The 26,147-nt window shown below is 35.5% G+C and overlaps 1 protein-coding gene across 6 annotated transcripts; it reads right to left on the minus strand.

The window, feature by feature from the left end:
• Positions 1 to 25,448, minus strand: IMPACT (impact RWD domain protein). Of its 6 annotated transcripts, none has more exons than XM_090285698.1 (12): positions 25,297 to 25,447; positions 24,211 to 24,244; positions 23,077 to 23,129; positions 21,847 to 21,909; positions 15,964 to 16,049; positions 10,697 to 10,819; positions 9,467 to 9,490; positions 8,566 to 8,663; positions 6,442 to 6,515; positions 2,233 to 2,323; positions 810 to 944; positions 1 to 79 (listed from the first exon to the last, which is right to left on the minus strand). In XM_090285698.1, exons 1-12 carry the CDS (start codon positions 25,326 to 25,328, stop codon positions 11 to 13), a joined length of 882 nt encoding a protein of 293 aa, XP_090141824.1. In that variant the 5' UTR covers positions 25,329 to 25,447; the 3' UTR covers positions 1 to 10. The 6 variants fall into 6 exon arrangements, with proteins under 6 accessions (XP_090141824.1, XP_090141823.1, XP_090141826.1 ...); XM_090285697.1 differs by having other exon boundaries at positions 24,116 to 24,244; XM_090285700.1 differs by having other exon boundaries at positions 25,293 to 25,447.
• Between the last annotated feature and the right edge of the window lie 699 nt (positions 25,449 to 26,147).

A 26,147-nucleotide genomic window follows, 5' to 3' on the forward strand; every position in this document is an offset into this window, starting at 1 on the left:
GTTTCGTGTATTAATGTTCACTCCTCTTCTTGTCCTTTCTTGCTTTTTTGTTCTTTCCCAAAGCCTTAGATGATTCCACCTGAAAAAAGACAAAAATCAGTGTAGTATTTCCCCATTTATATGAAGATACTAGCTTAAGTACAAACATATAGAATATATATAATAGTGAAAGTATAATTACTTCCATATATACAAGCTTTCTGTTTTATAGGATACTTTCATTTACTGTCTGTCTATATGTTTACAACACAGGCAAGGATAATCCAGGATAACGCTCATTTATCTCATTGATTTATGTTCAAATATTATTATTTAATCTACTGTCCACTTCCTAAAGGCATCAAGGTTTAAATACAATAGAAATGAACATAGTTATAAGTATGAAACAAAAATATCCCTCAAGATATAAAGAAAGAAGGCATCTAGAGGCATGCCAGGGAAAAAGGAGCTGCTTTGACAGTAACAGAAGATGACAGAATTTTATAGCTGTTTAAAGAATATCTAGTTCACTGTAGCATCGGCTGCAACCTCTCTGGGCCTCAATTTCAGGGAATACATAGAAACTAATTGGTCTTTAAGGTTCTTATGGAACTCTATGAATCTCTGAAATTAAGGTTTGAGAAGATAAAGTCATCTGCCCAACGTCACACAACTGGCCAGTCACATGGTTTTGACCAGGACCTGTTTTCTAGTCCAAAGGTTTTTCTAATGCACCACATAAATTCTGATTCAATCTTAATGTTTTTCATTTTCTAATTTCACAGGCAGTGGTGAGAAACTCTCTAAAAACAGTATCAATAACTACTTACCGGTGGATTTGTGTAGTTCTTCTCCACCAGTATGTTTCTGGCACAGTTGTTGATATGTTTAAAGCGATCTGGTCCTAGCAGAATCCCTCCATACCAGCGTGAAACTACCACCATGACATTTCTCACATTCAGAATCTGTTATTTTCAGAAGCATAATCAGATATACATACAGACACGACAAATGTGAGTTTTAAAGGCAAATGAAATAGCTCATATATAAAACTGCACATACAATTTCCTTGTGATCTTATTGGCAGAACCACATGAGTGAGTAGAGTGAGGTTACTAACAGCTCAGGGAACAGAATGTTATAAATGAGAAGGGAATTTGGAAAACAAACACTATGCTCCACAGTGTCCTCAAATTCCAAACTCTGGGGCAACAAGGCAGACTGAAGGGGAGATCATGCAGCTAGGGTTCCAATTCTTGGTGACTTCAACCAGAAAAGCTGTTTAGGTAGCCTTTAACCCTGGACAAACAACAACACAAACCCTGCATCTAGACAAACTACTACAGAGAATTGGGGCTGCTTGAGTAATCGCTACTGCCTACCAGCACGGTCTTTCTCAGTTTGACATTTGTCAAATGTGAAGCCCACCAGTCTACAGACCTGACCTACACAGAATCCCTATCAAGGTTAGCAAACAAACCTCCAAATACAGTAGCAGAAAAAACTACAGCAACTACCTTAGGGGGGAAAAAAAAATCCATTCTTAAAATTAATGGACAACCAATGATCACCAGAGAGATGAAGAAAATCCAGCAGCATGAAAGAGAAAGGACAAGATAAACATAAAATGGATCAGAAAAAAATTTGAGAGAATATCTTAAAAACAAAACACTAATTAGTATATTCAGAAAATCTTAGGAGATATTGCATCCATAAAACCAGAGTAGCCTACTATGAAAAAGAAAAAATAGAAAACAAAACAGAATTCTTGACAATTAAATACATGCTTGTTAAAAAAATTTTTTTAATTCAATAGAAATTTTAGGAGACTCAAGAAAATGTCTCAGAACACAAGGCAATGAAATGGAACACTTAATAAGAAAAGAAACATTCTGAATCTATCCAGAAGGTCCGATATCCAACTAATAGGAATTTCACAAAGCTAGAACGGAGAAAATAAAGGGGAGAAACTTGTCAAAAAAGAAAAAAAAAAAAAAAACCAAAAAGAAGTTTTCCAAAGCAATAGACAATCTTCTATAGTCTATGACTGAAAGAGCTTGAAAGTACATTTGCTTTCTGCCCCATATCCAGTTAAAATTTTCTGTCAGTGTTTAAAAATTTGCTACAAATTAAACCAAATATATCCCATGTTATAGAGTCTAATTGACTTACTTATTCCCAAATGGAGCCCTGTTTTGCTGCAAAATGTTATGGCTCACAGAACAGGATTAACAGGATTTCAGTTACATTTACCTCCATGAGATGGAGAAGACGTCCACCAGCTGCTGTTTCCCCATCATCTTCATAGTCCTGTAAGAAGGTCTGCTTATCCTCACAATATATTCTAGAAATACATATAACAGTGTTACACTTTGAAACCTGAAAATACGGTAATAAAAGTTACTCCTTCATACTAGTTGCAAACAATTTACTTCCAAAATCAGCATTATCTGTTTTGTAAAAATCCTTCTTGAACTATATATTTATTTTACATATTTTCACTGATAATGTACTATCTAGTATGTTTCACTTTTTATATTTGGGAAAGCTAGGAATCAAGGGTGTCACCCTTAAATCAGAAATGGTGTAATTATGGGAAGTTGAGTTCGCACATCCTTGAAGCTTTGAGATTATAGAGAGAAGTCAGTGAAAAACATTTATTGAGATTAAATCATACAGAAGCATTATATATAATAAGCACTATGAAATAATATAAAAGAAATAAGTGGCATACTCCTGTCTTCAAAGACCCTAAGATCTAGTGAAAGAGACAAAATGTATATAAAAAAGATGGAGGTGATAAAACCAGCAAAAATTAACATTTTATACTTTCCTCACATTTTATCCTAGCCATCAAGTATTTTTCTATCTTCCCCATTTTGAGTAAGAATTATAAGTTTGTTTTTCTCCGTAATTTACCCTGGATCAGAGAAGTCATGATACTTTTACCCATTTAAATTACTGAGAAAGTTAGCATTTGGAATAATAATGTAGGGCTACACTATAGTAAAATAAGCTTGACAAATAAATGCAAGTATAAAAAGAAAACAGTGCCAGTTAAGGTATGCCATATAGTGGATTTCTTAGGCCTCTACAAATGGTACCACCTACTAGGACTAGGCAAATGTAACAAAGCTATCTTTATGGCTATGGCCATAAAAAGCCAGATACTACCTTATCTATATAGCTAGTCAATTATATTAATTTTACTATAGCAATCATATTCACGCATTCATTCATTCATCTTTCTATCCAGTAATCCACATATTCATTGACTCACTCAATAAATATTTACCACCCACTTACTATGACCAGAGTCTATTATTGTTTAACGTTTACTTCATTTGAAGAAAATTTATGTGGCAAATAGGAATCAGTGGCTGGTTTATATTAGGCTTTATATAATTTATAAATATATAATTTATATATAAATAATTTACATTATTTATATTATTAAGTATTTATATATAAATAATTGACATTTTTCCTAGAGAATTTTGCTAGATCTTTGTTACTCAAGATATCATCTACTTTATAATTGATACCCATTGAGGATCATTTTTCTAATACTTTTACTATAATGTGGTACCAGTCCTAACCCTGGCTGGTTTGGCTCAGTGGATTGAGCGTCGGCCTGCGAGCTAAGTGTCACTGGTTCGATCTTCCAGTCAGGGCACATCAGAGAAGGAAAACTCTGATTCCAAAAAACCTCCGCTGCCTTGCGGCATACCTCTTCAGGGGAAAGGCTAAGGGAGTAAACCCCGACAGAAAATCCGGAGCCGGAGTCCCTAAGGCGGTTTGACGTTGTAGTCAACACCGGCAACTCCTGCGGCGCACCTGAAGCCAAGCTGTATTGACTCCGTCTTTCCCTTGGACCCTTCAGCTGCGAAGAGAGGGGGGGGTCTGCTGCATGGGCAACAGCAGACCCTCCATATCACCCTGCCCAGGCTCTGTAGCTTCAGCTCCACTGGAGAGGACACTCCAGCGTCATCGCAAGATGTCGATTCAACACGGGAGGAGACATATACTGTGTCACTCCCGAGTCGGACTGCACAACCATTCTTGGCGGTGCAGATAGACTCTTAAGAAGCTACACCATCGTCTCTCGAGACGGACGGCTGCCGACGATATATAATTATAATTTAACACCATAATTCTATGGAACAAGAAAACTTTACTATATAAATCTGTACTGGGTTTTTTTTTTTAAAGAATGAAACACCACAGACGTTTTCACACATGCCAGAAAGATGTGTGAAAAGATGTGCACTGGCACCTGTGTGTACAAGTAGCCTGAAGACGGCCCCAGAACTCTAAAGCAGGAACACTGCCCCCAAACCAGGAAGTAACCTTAAAAGGACCCTAAGCATTCAAAATATATACACAACACAAAATCCATGTACCAAATGAAGGTCATTTACTTAACTCCCAATGGGGTCTTTCAAGCCTCCATTTAGTGCCTTTTTAGTCTTATCTGATACAATTCTGACAAGGTCATCTTTCATTCCCAAGTATCAATCATATAAGCAGTGAGGTGGAGGGACTGCTACACGTAGTCATGCTGACATGTGTGAGGAGTGACAAGGGGTCATCTATTAGTATGCAAGAGGGCAAAAATACTCACAAGAACTTAAAGACCCAAAAATCTTGGGCTTGAAATAGAATATCCGGCACATTATTTAATTTTTTGATAATTTAAAATCGATATTATATACAGCAATTGTTGAAGGTGCAGACTCACAGCCATGTAGGAATAAAATAGAGATAAATGAAATTAGATTATCAAATTCAGCTCTACCACTTAACAACTATGTGATCTTGAAAAAGCTAACCTTTCTATAGTGGCAGAATTGCTGAAATAATGAGAATTAACTTTTATAAAGTGCTTGTCAACTGAGTAGGCACTCAGTAAATCTGTGGGATGAACGGAATGGTAACTATTAATACTTTTACAGCACATTCTAATCACTGACAGCAAGCACAATCTAATTCCTCATTTTTATACTGATGACCCAAACTCATAAGAAAACACCAAAATTCTGTCCAGTGATACTCTGGAATTATATAACAAATTGTTTTGTTTTGTTTTTTAAGTTGTAGCCCTAAAGAGAATGACTTAGTAATTTTAAAAACTCACTTATCCAAAGTGATATTTTTTTTTTAGTTTTCTGTGTTGCAGACAACTTTCAATCACATTTTAAATTTACACAAAATTTCCTGTCTATATTCTGATTTATTTCAGTCTTAAACTATGTTCTTTTAAGTCTATTACTTTGCACATCTAAAAATAGACCCTTTATCTCTTTACTAACAAATCAGCAAAAATTTGTATAAGACCTTAGTACTCAAAAGTAAAAGGCACGTAGTAAAGAAGCACCTTTAGTTAATTGCTAATGGAAGTATAAATTGGTTTAAAAGAATAAATGGAAAAAAATTGGCAATATACATATCAGTTTCAGAAATGTTCATACTTTTTGATAATTTTACTTCTAGGAATCAATTCTTTCTTTGTTTTTAATTATAGCCCCGTTTCATTTCAAATAAGGCTCTGACACAACCAGAACCTATCCTGAGAAAATGATCTAAAAAATAAAGATGTTCACAGAACTATTCTTTATAATAGTGAAAAATTTAAAAAAAACTAAAACAAATAGGAAATGGTTAAAGATGAGTGGATCAAAGAACTGTGGTACATTTACACAATGGAATACTATGTAGCAGAAAGAAAGAAGGAACTCCTGCCATTTGCAACAACATGGATGGAACTAGAGAGAATTATGCTTAGTGAAATAAGCCAGGCAAAGAAAGAAAAATACCATATGATATCACCTAATACAGGAAACTAAAGAACAACACAAACAAAGGAACTAAATAGAACAAAGAGCAGAATAGCAGTCAAAAGGGTGGAGGGGAGAGGGAGAGAAGGGGGATAAGTAAGGGAAGGGTTTAATTAAAGAGCCTGTATGAAAGACTCATGGACATGGACAACGGGGAGGGATATGATTGCGGGAGAGGGGGTGGGTTGGGTGGGGGAGAGAAATTGGGGGAAAAGGGGACAACTGTAATTGAAAAACCAAAAAAAAAAAATTAAAAAAAAAAATTATAGTTTGGAGCCTCAAATATTATACAACCATTAAAATAATCTCTACAAAGTAATTATAGTAACATGGAAAAATGCTTTTTAGTAAATTAAGAAAAAATAGTATACTAGGATAAAGCACTGAAAAGATAAACTTTGCATAGAAAAGACAGAAAATATATCAAAATATTACTGGTTACATTTACAGGTAGAAAATGGCTGGTTTTCCCTCTGATTTTTTTCTCTTTTCTGCAGTTTCCAAATATTTTATAGATAATTACGTTTATAATGGGAAAATACTTGTTATTATTTTTTTAATCATGCATCAGTTTCTCCCATTTTTTTACAAATTGTACATTCCTAAAATTATGATGATCACTCACCGGTACGCATAGATGTTGTGGGTGGCACTAGCTATTTTCTTATTCTCATACAATTTGGCAAGAACCGTTTTCACCTTAAAAACAGCAGTAATATAAATAAATAAATGTATACTTTTTATTTCTCCAAAAATAAATACTAGAAAAATATTTTAAAAGCATAATGATTTAAGTACTGTGGCACTGAAAGGTATTTAAAAACTCTTCTACACTCTGAAAAAGCCATTTCCAAAGTTTTCTCATTTCAGGGGCAAAAACTGATACTCAACAATTGGTATAAAACTAACAAATCTGGTTTTGAAACACCAATTATTAACAAATATTTTAGCACTAACCATGCCTAGAGTACTTGAACATAAGAATTTTTCCCCATGTAGGGAATTTTAAATGTAAATATGAGATTTTCTAAAAATAAGAATTTACCAGATCTATGTATCCAGTATGATAGGTGCACAATAATGCTATATTCTAAGTGTTATAAAATTAAAACTCTCTTTGGGAGTCATGTAAGGTTCACAGAAGAAGTAACATGAGCCAAATCTCGAAAGAGAAGTGGCAATTTTTCTGCATCAAACAGGAAGGGGGTGGGGCAGGAAGAAGCTATTACATTCAGAGGAAAGAGCAGGTACAGATGTACCAGATGTAGCAAATAAAAATAAATGTTTAGTTAAATTGAAATTTCAAACAAATCACAAATAATTTTTCATCATAAGTATGTCCCATGTAATAATGTTCAGCTGAAATTCAATTTAACTAGGTATCTTGTATTTTATCTAGCAACTCTAGCAAGGGCATAAAAGAGAAAGCTTCAGGAAGTGACCATCGAATGAGAAAGCTAGGGTCATATCACAAAGGACTTTGTATAACAAGGTTAGATTTTTTCCTTGTAGACGATGGAAACCTATAAGGATTATGTGAGGGAGACATGGAAGACACATGGTCAGATAATTTAGAAAGGTAATTGGCAAGGAGTATGAAAAATACTGGAGGCAGAGAACACTGAGTTGGAGTCAGGGAGACCAATTTTGATCATAAATTATGAAATTTTATGTTCATCATTTTTTAACCTTTCAGGTGCTCAGATTTCCGATCAATAAAATAGACATTGACCTCTACGATTTATTTCAGCTCTCATGGATTATGATCCTATAAGCCTAAGTAACTATAATTAGAGACAGAAAGAGGATCCAGGCTGAACAGATTCAGAACAGAATGCCTAAGGAGAATCCTGACAACAAGATCATGAGCAAGGGCCAAGAGCAAATAAAGTTCCTGAGAAAAAAGCCCAGAAGTCTGCACCAAAAGTTGGTATCCTGACCACAAGTCAATGAAGAAAAGAAATGCCTCTTCCAGAGACTAGAAGAGTCAGTGAAAGGGAAGCCTGGCACAAAAAACTGTAACTCTATAGAGCAAGGTTTTCAAATAACTTAGAAGATAGAGTAGCTGTAAGACCAAAGGGAAGAGACTAATGCTTAAGGTCTATGTTAAGTTAGTGAAACTTTGTATTTTTGTTAATTTAACTTTATAGGTAGTATTGAAATTGGCCCTTATACCAATGAAGTTTAAACTAGGCTAGACTATAGCAGCAAGAGTGAAGAAAATAATTCCATTCAAAAGAGAGTAAGAAAGACAAAGACCGAAGAATACAGTTTTTAAATGAAAAGTCTCCCATTTGATATCCTTTGGTGGAAGTCAAGTCATGTAAGACCATGAAGCAGAAAGGAAAAGGAATTCAGGTGGGGATGAATGGGCTCAGTCAGTCTGTCCACCATCCCCTTAATTGGGCAACCGTGGAACACACTTGATTTTCTAGAACTCCTGTATGACAGGACAAATAATTCTTTTGAACAACCTATTAAACTATATAATTTTCTGGTCTGAAAATCCATTAGAAGGTTAAGCCCTAATCAGAATTTAGATACAATTTTAAAAGCAGTGGACAGGCAGAAGCAAATCTTCCATGATTCACAGTAATTTGGTGGTAGTAAAATGAGCAAATAGTTTTTATCTTAAATAAAAATTAAACTATTAATAACAGTAAAAACATGTGGATAGTATTGCAAAAACCATTCATTTGAATTACTTCGGTAAAACAACATCAAAGCGAGCTGGACGTAATAAGTTTACCTGTTTGGGACAAACTACTGGAGCCAAATGTGCCTGAAAAGTACTTCGTCGGTCCGTAATAGGAATGCCATGATCAATCGGAGGTAATTCTTCTACTTCTGTAAATTTAAAGAGTTATATTACTTTTATTTTTAAAATTCATACATTCAAATACTAAAACAACTGGCAGTGGTATGTATGGAGGAGGACATTTGGGAAAGAAATGCAAATTATATGGCAAATCAACGCAAATAGCAATTAATAGTTGTCTACTGAAACTGAATTATAATTTTAAGTAAAAATTTCCAAATATATTACACATAAATCTACTTGACTTATAAATGATTTTCACCTGCCAAGGTCACCCAGTGAAAGCGGTGGGCTGCGATTCAAATCTGGGATTGTTGCAGTAGTATAAGTTGGTATGACTAATTTTTAAGAGTATAAAGGGGTCCTGAGACCAAAAAGATTGGCATCTCCTAATATATCATAATTTATTTATCCATTCTATTACTGATGGACCTCAGGGTTGGGAAACCTATGTCTTTATTTTATATAGCCATAATATAATGGATTTTGCTAATAAAACTGTTCCTACTTCATAGGATGCAATTAAATATATCAATAATACACAAAATTGGTATTCCATAGGGCATCATGATTTCCAGTTATTCTGCCTCTTAAGTAAGTTTAAGAACCACTAATTTACCCTTAACTCTAATGAGAAACCTGCCAACCATAAGAAGGTTGGGGGAGGTAGAAGAGGGTAAAAGGGGATAAATAGTGATAGACTTGACTTGGGGTGGTGAACATACAATACAATATACAGATGATATATTATAGGACTGTACACCTGAAACCTATATAATATTAACTAATGTCACCCCAATAAATTCAATAAAAAAAAAAGAAAGAAACTTACCAACAACCATCTTGGCTGCTGCATCTACATCATTTAGGATGAAAAGTTATTCAGGAAAAAAGAACTTAAATTTTTACCTATTTCTATTCAGTGAACTGTTGAATTTTACCAAGTCAGCTTGCCTTACAATTGATGAAATACATCAACTAACACATGAAAAAATATTTCTGGAGAGCTTTAAACAACTTGCCAAAAATCACTGCACTGGTTTGTGGCAGGACTAGCACAAAAACCAGGTTTATGCAGAATGTTTTACCTCCCCCCTGAGAGTGTCCTCTTCTAGAACAGGCTGTGACTACTGTACTAGTACAGTACTAAGGTCACTATGAAGTAGATGCTACTTATTTTGACTGTGATCTTCACTCTTTTAATAGTGGATCCTGTTGCCCAAAAGAAATCTTATGCATAATCTACAAAGATATAAATGAATAAAACGGAAGCCACTTAGATTGAAGCAGGGGTAGGAGCCCTGGATCCTCTCCCTCACTCTTCCACTTCCTCTTCATCCTCTTCCACCAGTTCTGAGACACCATGCCAGAACTTTAAACCTTCATAGTACTGGTTAAAAACTACCATATAATGGCCTAAGAAACTCCTTACCTTCAAAGAGAAAGAACGTTCCCTCTGGCCTATCTTATTTTTGTAACAGACTTGAGGAAACTGATGATATCATTCAAAATTGTAAAATACTAAAATGGAACATATTTTCTGATATTAAATAGAGCTGGTTCACCTTTCATAAGTTAAATACTACTATATTATAAAACAAATTTGCTTAAGCAAAAACTAAAATCTTAAAGGCATTTTATTAGCCTTAATGTAGTGGTTATACTTTCAATTATGGTATTTATTTGGTTAGTATAGACTAAAATTTAACTCTGAGAAATCAAGAGACAGCTGAGAATTTCAAAACATAAATATATGTAAATTAAAATGTGAATTGGAGAGAGAGCTTTTCTTAGTTTCAATTTCTCCCCTCACTAATTCAAAACTCTAGAAAGTAGCAAAAAAACCCTAAAAATAAAAATAAATTTCTATTTTGTCCTCACCATTCTGACAGACCAAGCAAACACCAAAATGGCCAGCAGGGAGAAAAAAAATAACTCAATTTTCTACAAATAACTATTTCCTAACATGTAGGAGTTTACTAAATTGCTAAACCACTCCAAAAACTATTTATAATGCTACCATCCCACTTTCCTCAAAAGAAACTAGTTAGTAACATTATACCTTTTTTCTTTTTACTGACATTCAAATTCAATGCTTTAACTGGCTTCTGTGGTTTACGTGCTAAAAGGATATCATTTTCACATTGAACATCTTCCTCTTCAGTTTTCTTCTTTACATCTGGGCCTATGTAGATATGAGACATTATGAGTGATCTACAAAGAGTAAGAAATTATACTTAAAAATTGTTAATATTGGTCTCTAAATGTCATTCTTCAATAGAAGGAACCAGGACTTCTACAAAAAGTGGTTGATTTCAGCGCTGGAGCAAGGATAATACAAAACAATCCTGGAATATTTGAAATTTCGGATATTTTTTAAAATGTTCAAAAAAAAAGTTTATCAAAAGAATACAGGAGCCTACCTGAAGGAGCTCCTAAAGTCCACACCTAGAACAATTTGAGCAACAAAATAACGATAGTATGAAATTTTAATCCACAGAATAAAATAATACATGAGCTCACTCTGATATAAATAAATAATCAAAAACATACGTTGGGAGAAGAGACATCTCTTCCTCACAAGAGAATTCCAATTAATGAATGTAGAAAGAAAGAAGGAAAATGGGAATCAACATTTAGCAAACATCTAAATACTGTAATAAATATTGTTGACAAGATGCACTAATGAATACTAAAATTAGTGAGTGAAAGCTCAAGAAAGAATAGAATACTAGCACATCCTCAAAGTATCTCTCCCAAGATACTTATGAACTACAAAGGGAAAGATAGTAACTTTGATAATAGATTTTATATGTCAATTTGCCTAGGCCACCGTACCCACATATTTGGTCAAGTATTATTCTATATCTTTCTGTAGAGGTATTTCTTGTATGGAATTCACATTCAAATCATTTGACTTTGAGTAAAGCAGATTGCCCTCCATAATGTGAGTAAGCTTCATCCAGTTAAGGTCTTAATAGAAAAAGGACTGACCTACCCAGAGAAAAAGGAATTCTGCCAGCAGGCAGCCTTCAAACTTGAGCTGCAACATCATTTCTTACCTAGGTCTTCAGCCTGTCCTGCAGATTTTGAACTTGCCAGACTCTATAATCTGATGAGCCAATTCCTTAAAATAAATCAATCTCTCCCTCCTTTCTTCTCTCTCGCTCTATAGCTCTCTCTTTAAACACACACACACACACACACACACACACAAACACACACAAACACTAATGAACACACCCCTATTCTCTGGAAAACCTTGACTACTAGTGACTTGGCAGTGCTGACATCAGACACATACAACATTAATCAAGGGATAAAGGGATCACCAAAAATAAAGCATACTGATTATCATGAGCTCCTTGATATAATGTACTGTGAGGAACACAATATCATTTTTGTAGTATTCTTGCCAAAATGCCTTATCTTATTCCAATCATGAGAAAAGAATGGGCAAATCCAAATTGAAGCCCATTCCACAAAATATTGGATCACTCTCTTCAAAAGTGTCAAGTCATAAAAGGTCACAAAAGTCAAAAAAAGACTGAGGAACTAACTAAGAGACTAGAAGAGAGTAAGAAGAAATAAAAACTAATTGCACCATAGGATCCTATGAAAGTTGAAAGAACATTAATGTAAAAACTCGTGAAATTTGAATAAGCTCTTTAATTAATAACATAGTCCTGATCTTGACAATTACACCATGGTTATGTAAGATGTTATTGGAGAAGCAGGGTGAGATATATAAGCTCTCTGCACCATTTCTGCAACTTTTCTTTAAGTCTAAAATTAGTTCGGAATGTTTATAAGTTGTTATAGTTGTATACAATTATTTCAAAATTTAATGTTTTTAAAGCAGAAAAATATGAAATAACAAAGAATAGATTTCTACTGAAGGTTAACATTATAATCAAAATAAATTACTTATCAACTGGGTGCCCCAGGGAGGAAAATTTTCGTGAGATATCCTGATCACCAGCTTGTATTAGTTCTTTAGAATTACTAATCCTCCTTTTTAATATAAAGTCTACAAAAACAATTTTTTATAAAACATTTCAAACAAAATTTCTAAAAATTATAAATTGTACAAAACAAATCAATAACTCTAAAATTTGATGAATGACTAAACTAAATTATGGATATAGGTGGAAAAGGGAAAATATTTTTAAGATCAGTAATTTTTTAAGTTTCCTAAGAGTTGAGTGATTCCAAAGTTTTTTGGAGACCTAAATTTTTACTGGTATACATTCCATTTTTTCAATTATCTCACACTCTATAATATTGGACTGCTAAAATTCAATTTTGTTTTGAGACTACTTTTCTCATAGATACCCTGAAATACTGTAAAATCATTGATGTATCACAAAAAGTTAAGGAAAATACTTCAAAAAAGATTGTCGCATGGACAAAATATATTAATACCATTTACTCTTTGATTTCAATGGAAGCAGTGAAAACATCTGCTTCTACAGAAAATTGGTAAAATGCTCTGAAAAATTATATATCAATTTTAAATGTATACTGACTTTGCTAAGGGAGTCCTAAATAACTGGCTCTCTAATAACTTTCTAAAACATTTATAAATAAACAAATGGTTTTTTTTAATCCTCGCCTTTTCAAATTGAAAACCATTCTATCAATGATAACAATAAAACTCTTTGGAATAGAGGCCTAGCCAAGACACGCTGCATCTCCCTCCACAACTAAGAAGGAATACAACTACCTCAAAACTAGAGACAACCAGAAGTTCCAGAAAATCGAGCTGCATGGAAGTCCAACAAACAAAGATATAAAGAAGAAATACTCATCCAGACAGGTAGGAGGGGCGGAGCCAGGGCAGAAAGGACACAGTAGCGGCAGGCAGGCCAACGGAAAGTGCAGTAAAACATTTTAAAAAGTCGAGAGGAACACCTGGGGAGCACTCCCAGCACCAGACCAGACCACGCAACTCACGGTTCCAGAGCCTCATTGCTTCTGACTATGCAAACAAGTGGGAGTTGGGGCAGAGGCAGAAACTGCACATCTTTCAGCAGAGTCCGCTTGTTTAAAGTCCCCCATGGTGCTAGGAAGTCCGCAGACCCACCCACTCTGGGAATGATGGCCAGGGCAGCAGCTAGAGGGGCGCCAGTCCAGTGCAGAAGTGGGAGAGGTGCCTGGAAGAGGGGCAAGTGCTGAGGAAGCAGCACTGTTCCCTCTCAGACCCCTCCCACACACACAGCACCACAACATGATGAGATGGGTCGCCCTGTACTGATGAATACCTAAGGCCCCACCCCTTACAATGTAACAGGTATGACAGCTCTACCTAAGACACAGAGGCAAACAAATACAGGAGCCTGTAAAGATGAGGAGACAGAGAAGTATGGCCCAAAAGAGGGAACGGATCAAGGTTCCAGTGGGAGAACTAAGTGACGAGGAGATGGTCAACCTAATAAACGAGGAGATAGCCAACCAACAGATGCAGAGTTCAAAACACTGGTGATAAAGATGCTCACAGACTTGACAGATATGCTTAAGTATAGCAAACACAAAAGGTAAGAAGTGAAGACTATGCTAAATGAAATGAAGGAAAATCGACACAAAACCAATGGTGAAGAGAAGGAAACCAGGGTTCAAATCAATGATTTGGACTATAAGGAAGAAAAAATAGTCAACCAGTACAAAATAAGGAAACAAGAATTGAAAAAAATGAGGAGAGGCTTAGGAACCTCTGGGACAACTTTAAACACTCCAACATCCGAATCATAGGGGTGCCAGAAGGAAAAGAGGAAAAGCAGGAAATTGAAAGCTTATGTGAAAAAATAATGAAGGAAAACTTCCCAAATTTGGCAAAGGAAATAGACATACAAGTCCAGGAAGCACAGAGAGGCCCAAACAAGCTAGACCCAAAGAGGACCACACCAAGACACATCATAATTAAAATGCCAAAGGTGAAAGATAAAGAGAGAATCTTAAAAGCAGCAAGAGAAAAGCAGAGTTACCTACAAAGGGGTGCCTATAAGACTATCAGCTGATTTCTCAAAAGAAACTTTGCAGGCAAGAAGGGACTGGCAAGAAGTAGTCAATGTGATGAAAAGCAAGGACCTACAACCAAGACTACTCTATCCAGCAAAGCTATCATTTAGAATGGAAGGGCAAACCAAGTGCTTCCCAGACAAGGTAAAGCTAAAGGAGTTCATCATCACCAAACCATTTTTACAAGAAATGTTAAAGGGACTTGTTTAAGAAAAAGAGGATCAACACTATGAACATTAAAATGATAACAAACTCACAACTCTCAACACTGAATCTAAAAAATAAAAACAAAAACAAACTAAGGAAACAATAAGAACAGAAACAGAATCATATGTGTGGGCATCATTTGGAGGGTTATCAGCTGGGAGGGGGAAGGGGGAGAAATGGGGAAACGGTACAGGGATTAAGAAGCATAATTGCTTGGTACGAAGTAGACAGGGGAAAGTTAAGAATAATATAGGAAAAGGTGAGGCCAAAGAACATATATGCATAACCCATGGACATGAACTAAGCGGGCATGGGATTGCTGGAGGGAAGAGGGGAGCAAAGGGAAAAGAAATTGGGACTACTATAACAACATAATCAATAAAATATACTTAAAAAAGAACTCTTTGGAAATAAAATTAGTTTATATAGAGTTACTTTCCTCTCTAAAGGGTCTTTGTGGTAAATAAAACAAAAGACTAGCAAAGTAAATAGGAAACATCAGAAATTTCCATGTTGTCATATACTTAATGATTCAATAAAAAAAAAATCATAGAGCAAAACATCAACTTTCAAATGTCCTGAAATTAGATAGTGGTCATGGCTGCACAACTTTGAAATATACTAAAACCACTCAATTATACATTTTTCTGGGCAAATAATTATGGTATGTGAATTATATCTCAATTTTAAAAATAAATTTTCATATCCTGAATATCACTATGTTTTTCAAAGTTCTTTTTTTAAAAGCACTACACTCATTTGAATCTAATTTCTACTTATACAGTCTAGTAATTCATGAAGAATGTTACATGGTACCTATTACCTTAACAATAGTCAAAGAAAGCAGAAATTTTTTGATCTGAGTTCTATAATCTTAAAATTCTATTTCTTACAGAAATATTAAATATTAAAGCAAAGAAGCTAAACCTTATACAAAGAATCATGATTATATGAGTAAATGAACTTTCAAAAACACTTATATTTCATCATATGTAAACCATAAAACAGAACACAGATTTTCCTTAAATATTTCAATTAAAATATCCATGTGAAAATTTAATTATTGTAAGTTAAAATGGCACTGATAATATTTTTCAGTCCTACCTGGTTCTGGCATCTGAGCCTTCTGTATCAGAACATCTCTTATTTTCTCCACCCACAGGTAAAGAATACTTTCACCAACATTCTGTCTAAACAAAATGGAGATAAAATGTTATTTTTAAAAATTTCCTTCTCAAATTCAAAAAAAGATATGTTTACAATAAATTATATGCATCTAGCCATGCCTTTTAAAAAAGGATTTATAAAAATGTGAGATTTACTAACATTTGTGGATGAGTGTTTAATATAGTTTATATCAACATTAAAAATTCTAACTGGCTCTGAAATTAACATTGATTACTTAAAATAAGCAGAAGTATTACAACCAAAGAAGAGAAAAAAAATTTATGAACTTGAAGTGGATGAATTAGATAAATGTAAATAAGATTTAGTTTCTCAGTGTTAATGTCCAATATTGCTTGCTTTCCTAATTTTTTGGACAATTTCAAACCTCTTATTTGGTACACTTATTATTTGGTTTGCTTATTTCAACAAAGAATTCAAAGCATTTGAGGGACTCCCTCAGGGAGCAAATTTACAAGGCAATCAATGCAACAACTTTATATTCTTTTTTTTTTTTTTTTTTTTGACAAAATATTACATTGCCCAAATTGATTCATTTTGGTTCCAAATAATGTCTGGCTGCCTCAGATAATTAAATCCATCTCAAAGGCTCACTGAGAAAAAGAACGCGTCATGGTTCATGTCCACAGAGTTATGTTAGATAATGGCAACAGCAATAAAATAAAGGCCCGAGTATCTACTCTTTAGGGAGTGACACTAACTTTAAATAAGCTGTAAAGGAATCACCACACCACTTCATAACACGTTACCAACTTCCTCTAAAAGCTACCCTTGAAATCATTATTTCTCTTTATCACCACTCATCAGAACCCTCCAAAGGAAACTTTCAAAACACACATATAGAAGAAAACAATACTTTTCAAATCATTCAAATACTCCCTAATACCCATAGCTCCTTACCACTAAAACAGTCCTCGTGTTCTTTGGTTACCTCTTTTTAGAGGAAGGAAAAGTCAATTGGAAATGTTTTTAAAAACTTGAGAACGTTGGCTGAGTTTTTTAAACAATTCCTACTCCCATCCTCTCTTCTCATTAAGATTTAAGAGGGATAGAGACAAGGAAAGGTAAAATGAATTGGGTATGTACTAAGCCCAAAGTACATGATATATATCAACACACTTACCACTCATAACTGTCTAATAAAGGAAGTATTATTTCCCCATTGTACAAATGAGAAAACAGACCTAGAGGGATCGGTTAACTTGCCTAAGACAGTCTTATAAGCAAGAAGAAGCTCATAGCTAGAATGAATACAGACTTACTCCAAAGCTCAGGCTGCCCACTACAGTTAGCTCTCCCATCAGGCAAGTAAGCCACCTGAACTGAGACTCAGTTTCATCATCTAGCTGGGTGGTTTATTTCTATATTTGTTATTTCTGCTATTTTTGAGTTTTCTCTTGTGACAACAGTTTGTTCTTACCTTTTGACTATCCACTAGGATTTCGTTTTCAAATTTTTGCCACTGCTGTAATGAAACCTCTGATAGAATTAGAAACAAATTACAACACACAAAAGCTGGGAGGCCTTCCTCCTAGACAGTTCCTCCACTCCTCCAACAGTCCTAGAGGAAGTCAGCTAAAGCCTAAAGACTCACAGAGTAAAAAGTCTGAGAACTACTCATAATAGAATGAGATGCTATGTTTTTATTGATGAAGTTCAATTATGGTCAAGTAGCTAAATAAAAAAACCTGCTTCAAACTGTTTCAAACTGGATAAAAAACCAAGTTGGATTAAAGACTGATATGTAGTTGAGATATTTTGTAAATAACTATACTGAAAATAACTACTATCCAACTCAGAATGATCAAAACAAAGTTATCTTTGACTCCTTTACATGTGGCCATGGTTTTTGTACCTTTAATTCTCTAATATTTATATTTGCTGATATAAGGGTAAAATGCACTAAGTTGTATGATCTTAAGTAAATGACTCAATATCACTGAGTTTCCATCATCTCATTTTTAAAATGACAAAATTAGAGGAGACAACTCTTTTAATAAGAACAAAAACTAGAGCTGTTATTATATAGTGCTGAAGTACATTACATGAATTATGTCATTTAATCCTCACAATATTATTCTATTGTCTTCATTTTAAAGATGAGAAAACAATCAAAGATATCACACTACTTCAAAGACAAAAACTTCAACTTGACTAAACTTCAGATAGGCAGAACCTGAGTCTAGGCCATGATCTCCCTTTCTTTAGACCATTGCTTTAGAAAACTTGTTATCAATTCTTTGCTCCTTTGGGATATATGTGTATCTTTTTAGAAGACTCTTGTCAGTTTTACAACCTAGGAGTATCTTTCTAAAGGACCTGGGAGCCATCCTTTTGAAATGTAATCAATCATCAAGGAATATCGAGCCCCTATCTCCCAGTCTCTGACAGGATAGAAGCCTAACTTCTGATGAGCAATAATTAGCAAACACAGATGGCCTAATAACAGAAAAACTCATTTGCAAACCCAGAAAATAACCATGTGCTAGACACATCTCACTGATTAAGCTCCTCCCCAATACCTTCCAGTACTTTCCTACTAGCTCATCCCAGTCCTTAAAAATCTTTCTCCCTTTTGTTGCAAGAAGTTCAATTCAGACTAAGTTCTGGCCACTCTCCCCTTCTCCCCTATTAAAATAGTCCTGAAGGGTCTTCTTTGCCTGTTGAACTTTGGTGCAATTTTTGCTTTGACAAGCCTCACTCTGTAACTTTTAAATTTAAGACTCCATGATACATCAAAAGGTGAAGAGCTGTGAGAATTTAAAATAATCATTTTCTTGGATTTTAATTTAAATGTTGTTGAAATGTACCATCATAAATGCAAATACTACAAACAATTCTAATCCCTTTCATTTTCTCTTAACACCAATTGTTCTAAGTATTTTGAAATGTTATTTACCTTTGGTTGTATTAAATTATTTTCATCTATTCAAAATATCCACATGCAAAATATTTAAGCAAAAATAAGATATAAGCAAATTAATCTATACCTAATCAATCACCAAAACCTAGTTTATATTCTTAAATATTTCTTTAACTGACCTTTTTTCTCCATCAGAATTCTTATTGCCTTATTAAGGTCTTCATCATCTCCTGAATTACTGACTGCTCTTCCTATGCTGTTCCTTCCTTCAAACTCTTCACAGCCCATCCTCCACAATGCAATGTAAACCTAACTAAATCATTCCTTTGCCTAATCTCCCAGAGCCAACAAGATAATGCCCAAACTCCTCACTCCAGCTTACAGGTTTTCTTCTTATACCTACCTCAATTTATATACCTGGCATCTTAAACTACTTGCAGAACTCTGAAGATGCTAGGTTGCTTCCCATCTACATGATTTTGCTCATGCAGTTCCTATCAGAAAACCTTTTCCTCTTTGATAAGCTGGCAAACACTATGCTCAACAGTCACCTTCATAAATGAACCCCCCCTTTACAAACTCACCCACATGCCCAGGGAATATTAGTTGCTAAAACCTCTAGAAAAAAGCTATTACAGCACTTGGTCCAAACTTCTCAGTAATTATGTCACAATATTGTATTGGTAGACATATTTCTTTTTTTTTAATTCCAAAGACCTAATAGAGTGTTAGCATATAGGAGATAATCAATAAATATCTATGAAGATACTGAAAAACTGCTCATTTTCTGACTTTTTACCTCCTTACATAAGAACAAACTATAATTCATCTTCCTATCTAGGCAAAAATCAAATTTAGCAGTCAAAATGATACTAAATTAATATTAAAATCTAGATGGTTACACTAATTAGAATATAATTAAAATATAAACATTAAAGAACTATATTCATACATTTATCTTATGTTTAATTTTCCAAGACCAGTATTTTTCACTTGCTGCCCCCTGCTGGAATTTTATGGAAAAATATGATTAAACCTTGTCACAAAATTTAAAAACAGAATATTTATTTCTATTTAGACCACATATGTGAAAATAGTACCACTGGACTTGGGTTATTCAAGCACTTTTAGTAAAGAAGACAGTATGAACCATATTCTATCTTTAGAACAAACTACTTTGTAATTTTCTGATGCTTCCTAATTCTTAAATAACGCAACTGAACTAGATAAGGAGAACAGTAAGTTGTGTTGTATGGGAGCATCTCTCTTAGCAAAGGGGGGACTTTTTGGATAGAGAAAATAGAGAGTGCATGAAATTGTGCATAGGTAACAGAAAAATGTAATTGATGACTATGACTAACATGACAGAAGCCAAGTGTCGGAACAATTTTCAAAAAAGAGGAAGTGTTCAACCCTACCAATTTACAGAGGCCAAGTAAGTACTAAAAAGTGAAAAACAATTACATCCCCGGTGAACAAATTTGCAATACAGCTACCTTACTCTACTTTAATAGGGGAGATAAATTGGTAAATAATCATAAAGGATTACAGAAAGAAGTTTGTCGGGGGCACCAAAGTTGGACTGCCAATAAGGCTAGACACAGGCATCAGGAAACATTTAATTCAGGAAATAAATAATATTTATATGGTGACAATACTGGAAACACTAAAAGGTGGTATCCCCTATTGGGATGCCCAGTTCTTGATTACCTCCAGAGTCAAGTGTAAACCTGGGAACTCCAGGAAGATCACATTTCCTCTAGGAAGATACAAAGAGTATCACATCATTTTTTAATCAAATATTTTGGGAGGAAAAGAAATGTGACCTAGATCCCAGGCATACAATAAAGGTACTTTCAGTGTACCAAAACAGGATAGCCACCTAGAACATACATGACAATCCTTACCAATTTGTGGATTACAATAAAACGGGAATTCCAGAGCATTATTTGTCTTACTAACTTAATATATCTTATTAACATTAATCCAAAATCACAGTCATATCTTCTCTGGACTACTGCATCAGCCTAATTGATGTTTCACATCTATTCTTACTCTCTTTCAATCAATCTCCACACAGAAACAAGTATTTTCAAAATGAAAACCTTATCATGGCATCACACCACTTAAAACCCTTCTCTGTTTTCCTGGGTATTAGGATAAAGACAAAAATCTTCCACATGGCCTACAATACTCCTCTGCATCACATCACTGCCTCCTTTGCCAGGTCATTTCCCCACCATGCTCTTCTCTCCCCTTCCTCCTCTTTCGTCCACTTCATGCGACCATTACTTTGTTTCTTGAAATGTGTCAAGCTCCTTCACATAGAGCCTTTGCACATGCTGTGGCCTTTCACTGGAGTTACCATCACCTAAGTAACTCAGCTGTTAAGTCAAATTAGCTGTCCCTGACTTCCTACAATACGTCAGGTCTTGTTTCAAACTTAATTAGTACTACACATTAATATCCTTCTTTTAGAGAACTTATCACAGCTGCAGTTTTACATTCGTTTTTATAATATTATAAATACTCTCTCTCCTACCAGTAATTCTAAATGCCATAAAAACAGGGACTATTTCTGTCTTTGCTAACTATGTGTATCCAGGATCTACTACAGTGCATGTCATATACTATTTGTTGAATTAAAGGAACAGTAAAAAAAGAGTACATTTAATAGACTCTAAGTATTAAAAGTACATAGTATTTTAATAAATTATGCTTAAGATTCTGGTGTTACCAGTTTCATTCAACATAGCCCCAAATAGCAAAGGTCTATATAAAATTATATAAGTCATCTTTCAAGTACTCTTCAAGTGTATCTTTTTGTTAATGGAAAGGCGGCTTAAAATTTTTTTTAGGAAAGGCACCTACATATAACAGTTCCAACAAAAGCCTAAAACAGAATCACTAATAAAATTTTTTAACCACTTGTCACTTACATATATATTTCCTCAAGGCTATTAGTTAAATCTGTACGTTCTTGTCCTTTAAGCCAAGGAGCACTAAATTTAAAAAAGACAATAAAGAAGATTATTTGAGAATTTGCTTCTATCCCAAATATAAAGTATGGATTACATCACAAATTAGCTTTATTTAACTTTTAAAAATTATCTATTTTCATTAAAATGTTATCTTATAAAATGTTATCTTAAGTCAATTCAGTTCGAAAATGCTTTCATTGGCATTAACCCATTTAGTTCTCCCAGGAAACCACGATGAAGCCAACATCAATATTAGTCAATTAAAATATGGTTTAAAAAAACAGGGGTGAGTTCATAGGATATCACAAAACTGCCCAAGTTTACAGAAGTGGCAGGACAGGTTCCAGAGTCTGAATTTCCAGACTCGCTGTATTTGCCACACTATCAGGAATTCCCAATGTATTCTAACTGGTGTCTCAAAAACAGCTCTAACAAATAAGCTGGTCGCCACAGGACTGTAAAAGTTTTTAACTTTTTCTAAAAAGGATATTTATGCTTACAAGCATTCTATAATCACATCATTTTTAATAAATAAAAATTTTAAATACAGGCCCATTATTAACACCAAATTTTATTGCTATGGTTTTAAAACACTCATATTGAAAACAATCCCGCTGGTAAGTAAAACTTTATTAATTGAGATTCAATGCAATTCTGTTAACACAGGTTTATACATCTTAGTACACTAGGTCAAGCAGGCAATGTAATCAAAGATAACTTGTAATCAACAGGTCATGACTCATTAAGATTAAGCTTTGGCTGCTGAGAAGATGGTTCCTCAACAAGAGTGGGCAGAAAGAAGCACCAGAAGCACCATGGTGATTCCTGGAAGGCAGGCAATCTTAGGCAGAGGCATGCCAGGGAACTGTGGAGACCTGCGGCAGACTGTGGAGACCTGTGGCAGAACCAGGTTAGGAGAAATTCTACAGGCCAGGGTTTCTAGATTACTAGGTTGTCTAAACTTCCTTCCCCATCTCTATAGACAAATACTAAGTGACATATTTCTCTGTGTTTTTATATAATTTAAATTTTCATTTAAATGCTCTATACCAAGTCCAAAAGGTATTTTTAATGTCGACACACATTTTGACAAGAAAGGTATTTTATAAACACAATATACAATAAAGAGAAACAATCCTTGAGAAGTATAACTTTTATAAAAATATACATGTAGAAATCAGAGCTTACATCAGCTTATAAACAGGTGGAGCTGTACCTGGATATTCATTTGGTAGCATCACCTACAAAGCAGTTCAAAAACAAATGTTTACATTTCATGACTCAAAATGATACTATTTATAAATACTAGTCACTGGACAAATTTCTAACCTGCCAAACCAAAAACCAAAACCATTGTTTTATTAAATCTTGAGAGAGAATTCCTCTTAATATTTATGCTTCTATTTTAAATATGTTGCTAATGATGATGCCAAATTTTTAAGAAGGAGCTCATTATTTGCAGAGAAAATATAAAGGCAACAGAAGTTAGAAAATAAGGTTGAGGAAGACAAAGATGAAAGGAAAAGGAAAACTGAAATAGGGTCATTATATTCTAACCCTAAATGAATGGAGTGGCATTATAACATGTTCCAAGGATTTTTCTGAATACTTAAAAAAAAATCCTATTACATACATTATCAGCCAACACTTAGGTAGAGAACCATATAGCTTCTTTTCAAAACAGTACCGTAAAAACAAATACTGACAAAAATTCAATTTAGCATCTCTTATGTTGCAAGTATAGGCAATAATAAAAAAATGAGCATTAAAACAGAAAGTATATTGGTCTTTTCATTTACTTAATCCTAACTACAACCAATTCGCAATTAATAAAGAAATGAGTGTCTACTCTCTGAACCGTCTTAAGTTACTAGCCTATTCTTCCTCTTAAATGTTAGCTATCTTCCAGGTTTAGATCCTCTCCTATTAAATGGACAAGATTATGAAAGGAAGTAAAAGTCAAGCCTGTCAATGGTACATTAATACTTCAATAATTAAAATTGAGAGGAAAAATTGAGACTACCAATTATAGCATGACTTGAAAATTATCTGAGCTTTAATTACTTGTATGTTTAGATAATCAATAGTTAACAAAAGCTAACAAGAACAAAAAAGACAATTTAGAAAAGTCACACAAGAATAGTCATTAGGGAAATACACTAGCAGTCAATCATATAAAGTCAGTGTTGTAACTGGTAAATGACTGTAAAAAAGGGGGAAAAAATACCTGCAAGCAAACTGTCCACTTAGGGTCATCTATATCGTCGCTAATTCTAATACAAAATATTTTGGCGCATTCATCAATGACACACCATTCCTCACCATATATAGCTGCCATTGCTTCAATTTCCTCATTCTGTAAGAAGTTGATAAGGAAGAAAAGTCAGTAAATGTATATATGCTAAAAACCTGAGTTTTATTAATTCTTTATAAGGTATCTGCCTTTAACATTAATAGTCTGGATGAAGGATCCCTGAATGAACACGACCAAACGTTCTTGGCAGCTGGTCACCATGTTCTAGCGGCTGCCAGACACTATTGCAAGGACTGGAACCAGCCTTGCTACTATGCTGTGCTTCTGACCACACCCAGGCAAAATACGTATGTACTCCACTCCTGTGGAACAAGAGTCACAAGAGAAAGGATCAACGTTATCTTTTCTGCTCAGCCTTCTCATTTTAGCAGGTAATCGACACCCCCACTCTAGCCCTATATTTCTACTGGCTATTTCCCTCGATTTTTGTTTTGGATTTGGGCACAAGAGTGGGTAGCTGGTTGGTTTTTTTTTTTTTTTTGGTAATCGAAAGACTTCAGAAATTATTCTTTTGGTTTGGAATTAGAAAAGAAAACTAACCTGACCTGAGGGTGAACTGGAAAGCAAAACATGCATTCAATTTTGTGTCCTCAGTTCCTCCTCATAGCTCAGTAGGAAGAGCTTTAAGGACGCCCACGTGACCCACACACGGGAAAGCTCAATACCAAGAGAAAATGAGTCAGCAGACCCTCGGGGAATGCCAGGATTTGTGTTATTATTGCCCGTTTTGCAAAGGCAAAAATCGGGGTTCTTAACTGGCTTGTCCAAGGTAACCCGACAGCGACAGGGCAGGGAGCACAACCCGGGTTTCTGACTCAGTCGCATGCTGATGGATGACGATGATATCGTCCAGGGCAGGCCTAGCCCGCCAACTAACCGGAGCAGCTGGCATGACCATTTGGCCGATAACAAGAGCCGAAAGAAATGGAACGCGATGCGGCAAACAGCGCAGCTAGCGGCCGAGCAGTGTAGGGGTGACCGCGGACCGCCCTGGGCATAAGGCCCTTCGACTGACGAAACCCGGGACGGAGAGGCGAGGCCAAGCCAAGCCAAGCCAAGCCTGGAGGTCGGTGCCCCGCCGGGGCCTCACCTGCCTTTGGTCGCTCCCAGAATCCCCCTCAGCCATGTGGCCCAGGGAGCAGCCGACCGGCCACCACCTGCCTAGGTCCGGAGCGCAGGGGCGGGGCGCTGCGGCAAGGAGCCGAGAGCTGGCTGCGGCACAGACTGACCCGGAACTGCAACATAGGCCACGATGCGCAGCCCACATCTGCTTCCGGGTCGCGGGCCAGGTGGTGAGAGGGTTTATGGTGGGTTGGGACTACGGGTCCCGGTCTGTCCGCCGCTCTACTCTTCCCTCTTGGTGGGCCGCGGGGAAACTGTTCTTCCCAAGGGGCGGATGGAGGTTTCGGCTCATACTCCTGGAAACTTGCTGGATCTGGGGGCTTCTGCTTGCCCCCTGCAACCTCGGCAGCACCGAACCCCGCAGGAAACGTTGGGGAGTCGGGTTTACCACCACTTTTCTGGAACGGACTCGACCGCAGTCCACTGTACGAGACTCATCTTTGGTCTTAAAGGCAGGAATTTTAAAATGTTTTGTCCGATTTGAACAAAAATAGGCTTGATTTACCAAAACAGGACGGCAGGAGAGGGCAGGTAGTACTTTTGAAAAAGTGTGCGGAGAAGCACAACGTTTGTACAAGACAAAAGTTATTTATACCAATCAACACAGGGACCATTGTTTCGTTATACAAAAAACTTGAATCATTTTGTGTCGTTTTCCCCCGCTCACAATACGTACATTGCAATACATTAGTTGTGAATTATATCAGTCACCTTATAATCAAGCCACTTAATCTCTTACTGGAGAGGTATTCCAACTCCTCTTGTCTCACTCTTCACGGAAACGAATCTCAAAATATTGCATCTTTCCCCTCCCCCGTATTCC

The sequence above is a fragment of the Furipterus horrens genome, unplaced genomic scaffold, assembly GCF_987537825.1.
Source record: "Furipterus horrens unplaced genomic scaffold, mFurHor1.1.pri manual_scaffold_8, whole genome shotgun sequence".
Taxonomy (NCBI): Eukaryota; Metazoa; Chordata; class Mammalia; order Chiroptera; family Furipteridae; genus Furipterus; species Furipterus horrens.

Coding starts and splice junctions, on each gene's coding strand:
- IMPACT (XM_090285696.1), bottom strand. CDS start 25,328: ATGGCTGAGGGGGATTCTGGGAGCGACCAAAGGCAG. Junction 10,820..15,963: donor GGCTCAGATGCCAGAACCAG/GTAGGACTGAAA, acceptor ATATCTACATAG/GCCCAGATGTAAAGAAGAAA. Junction 8,664..9,466: donor AGCAGCCAAGATGGTTGTTG/GTAAGTTTCTTT, acceptor TTAAATTTACAG/AAGTAGAAGAATTACCTCCG.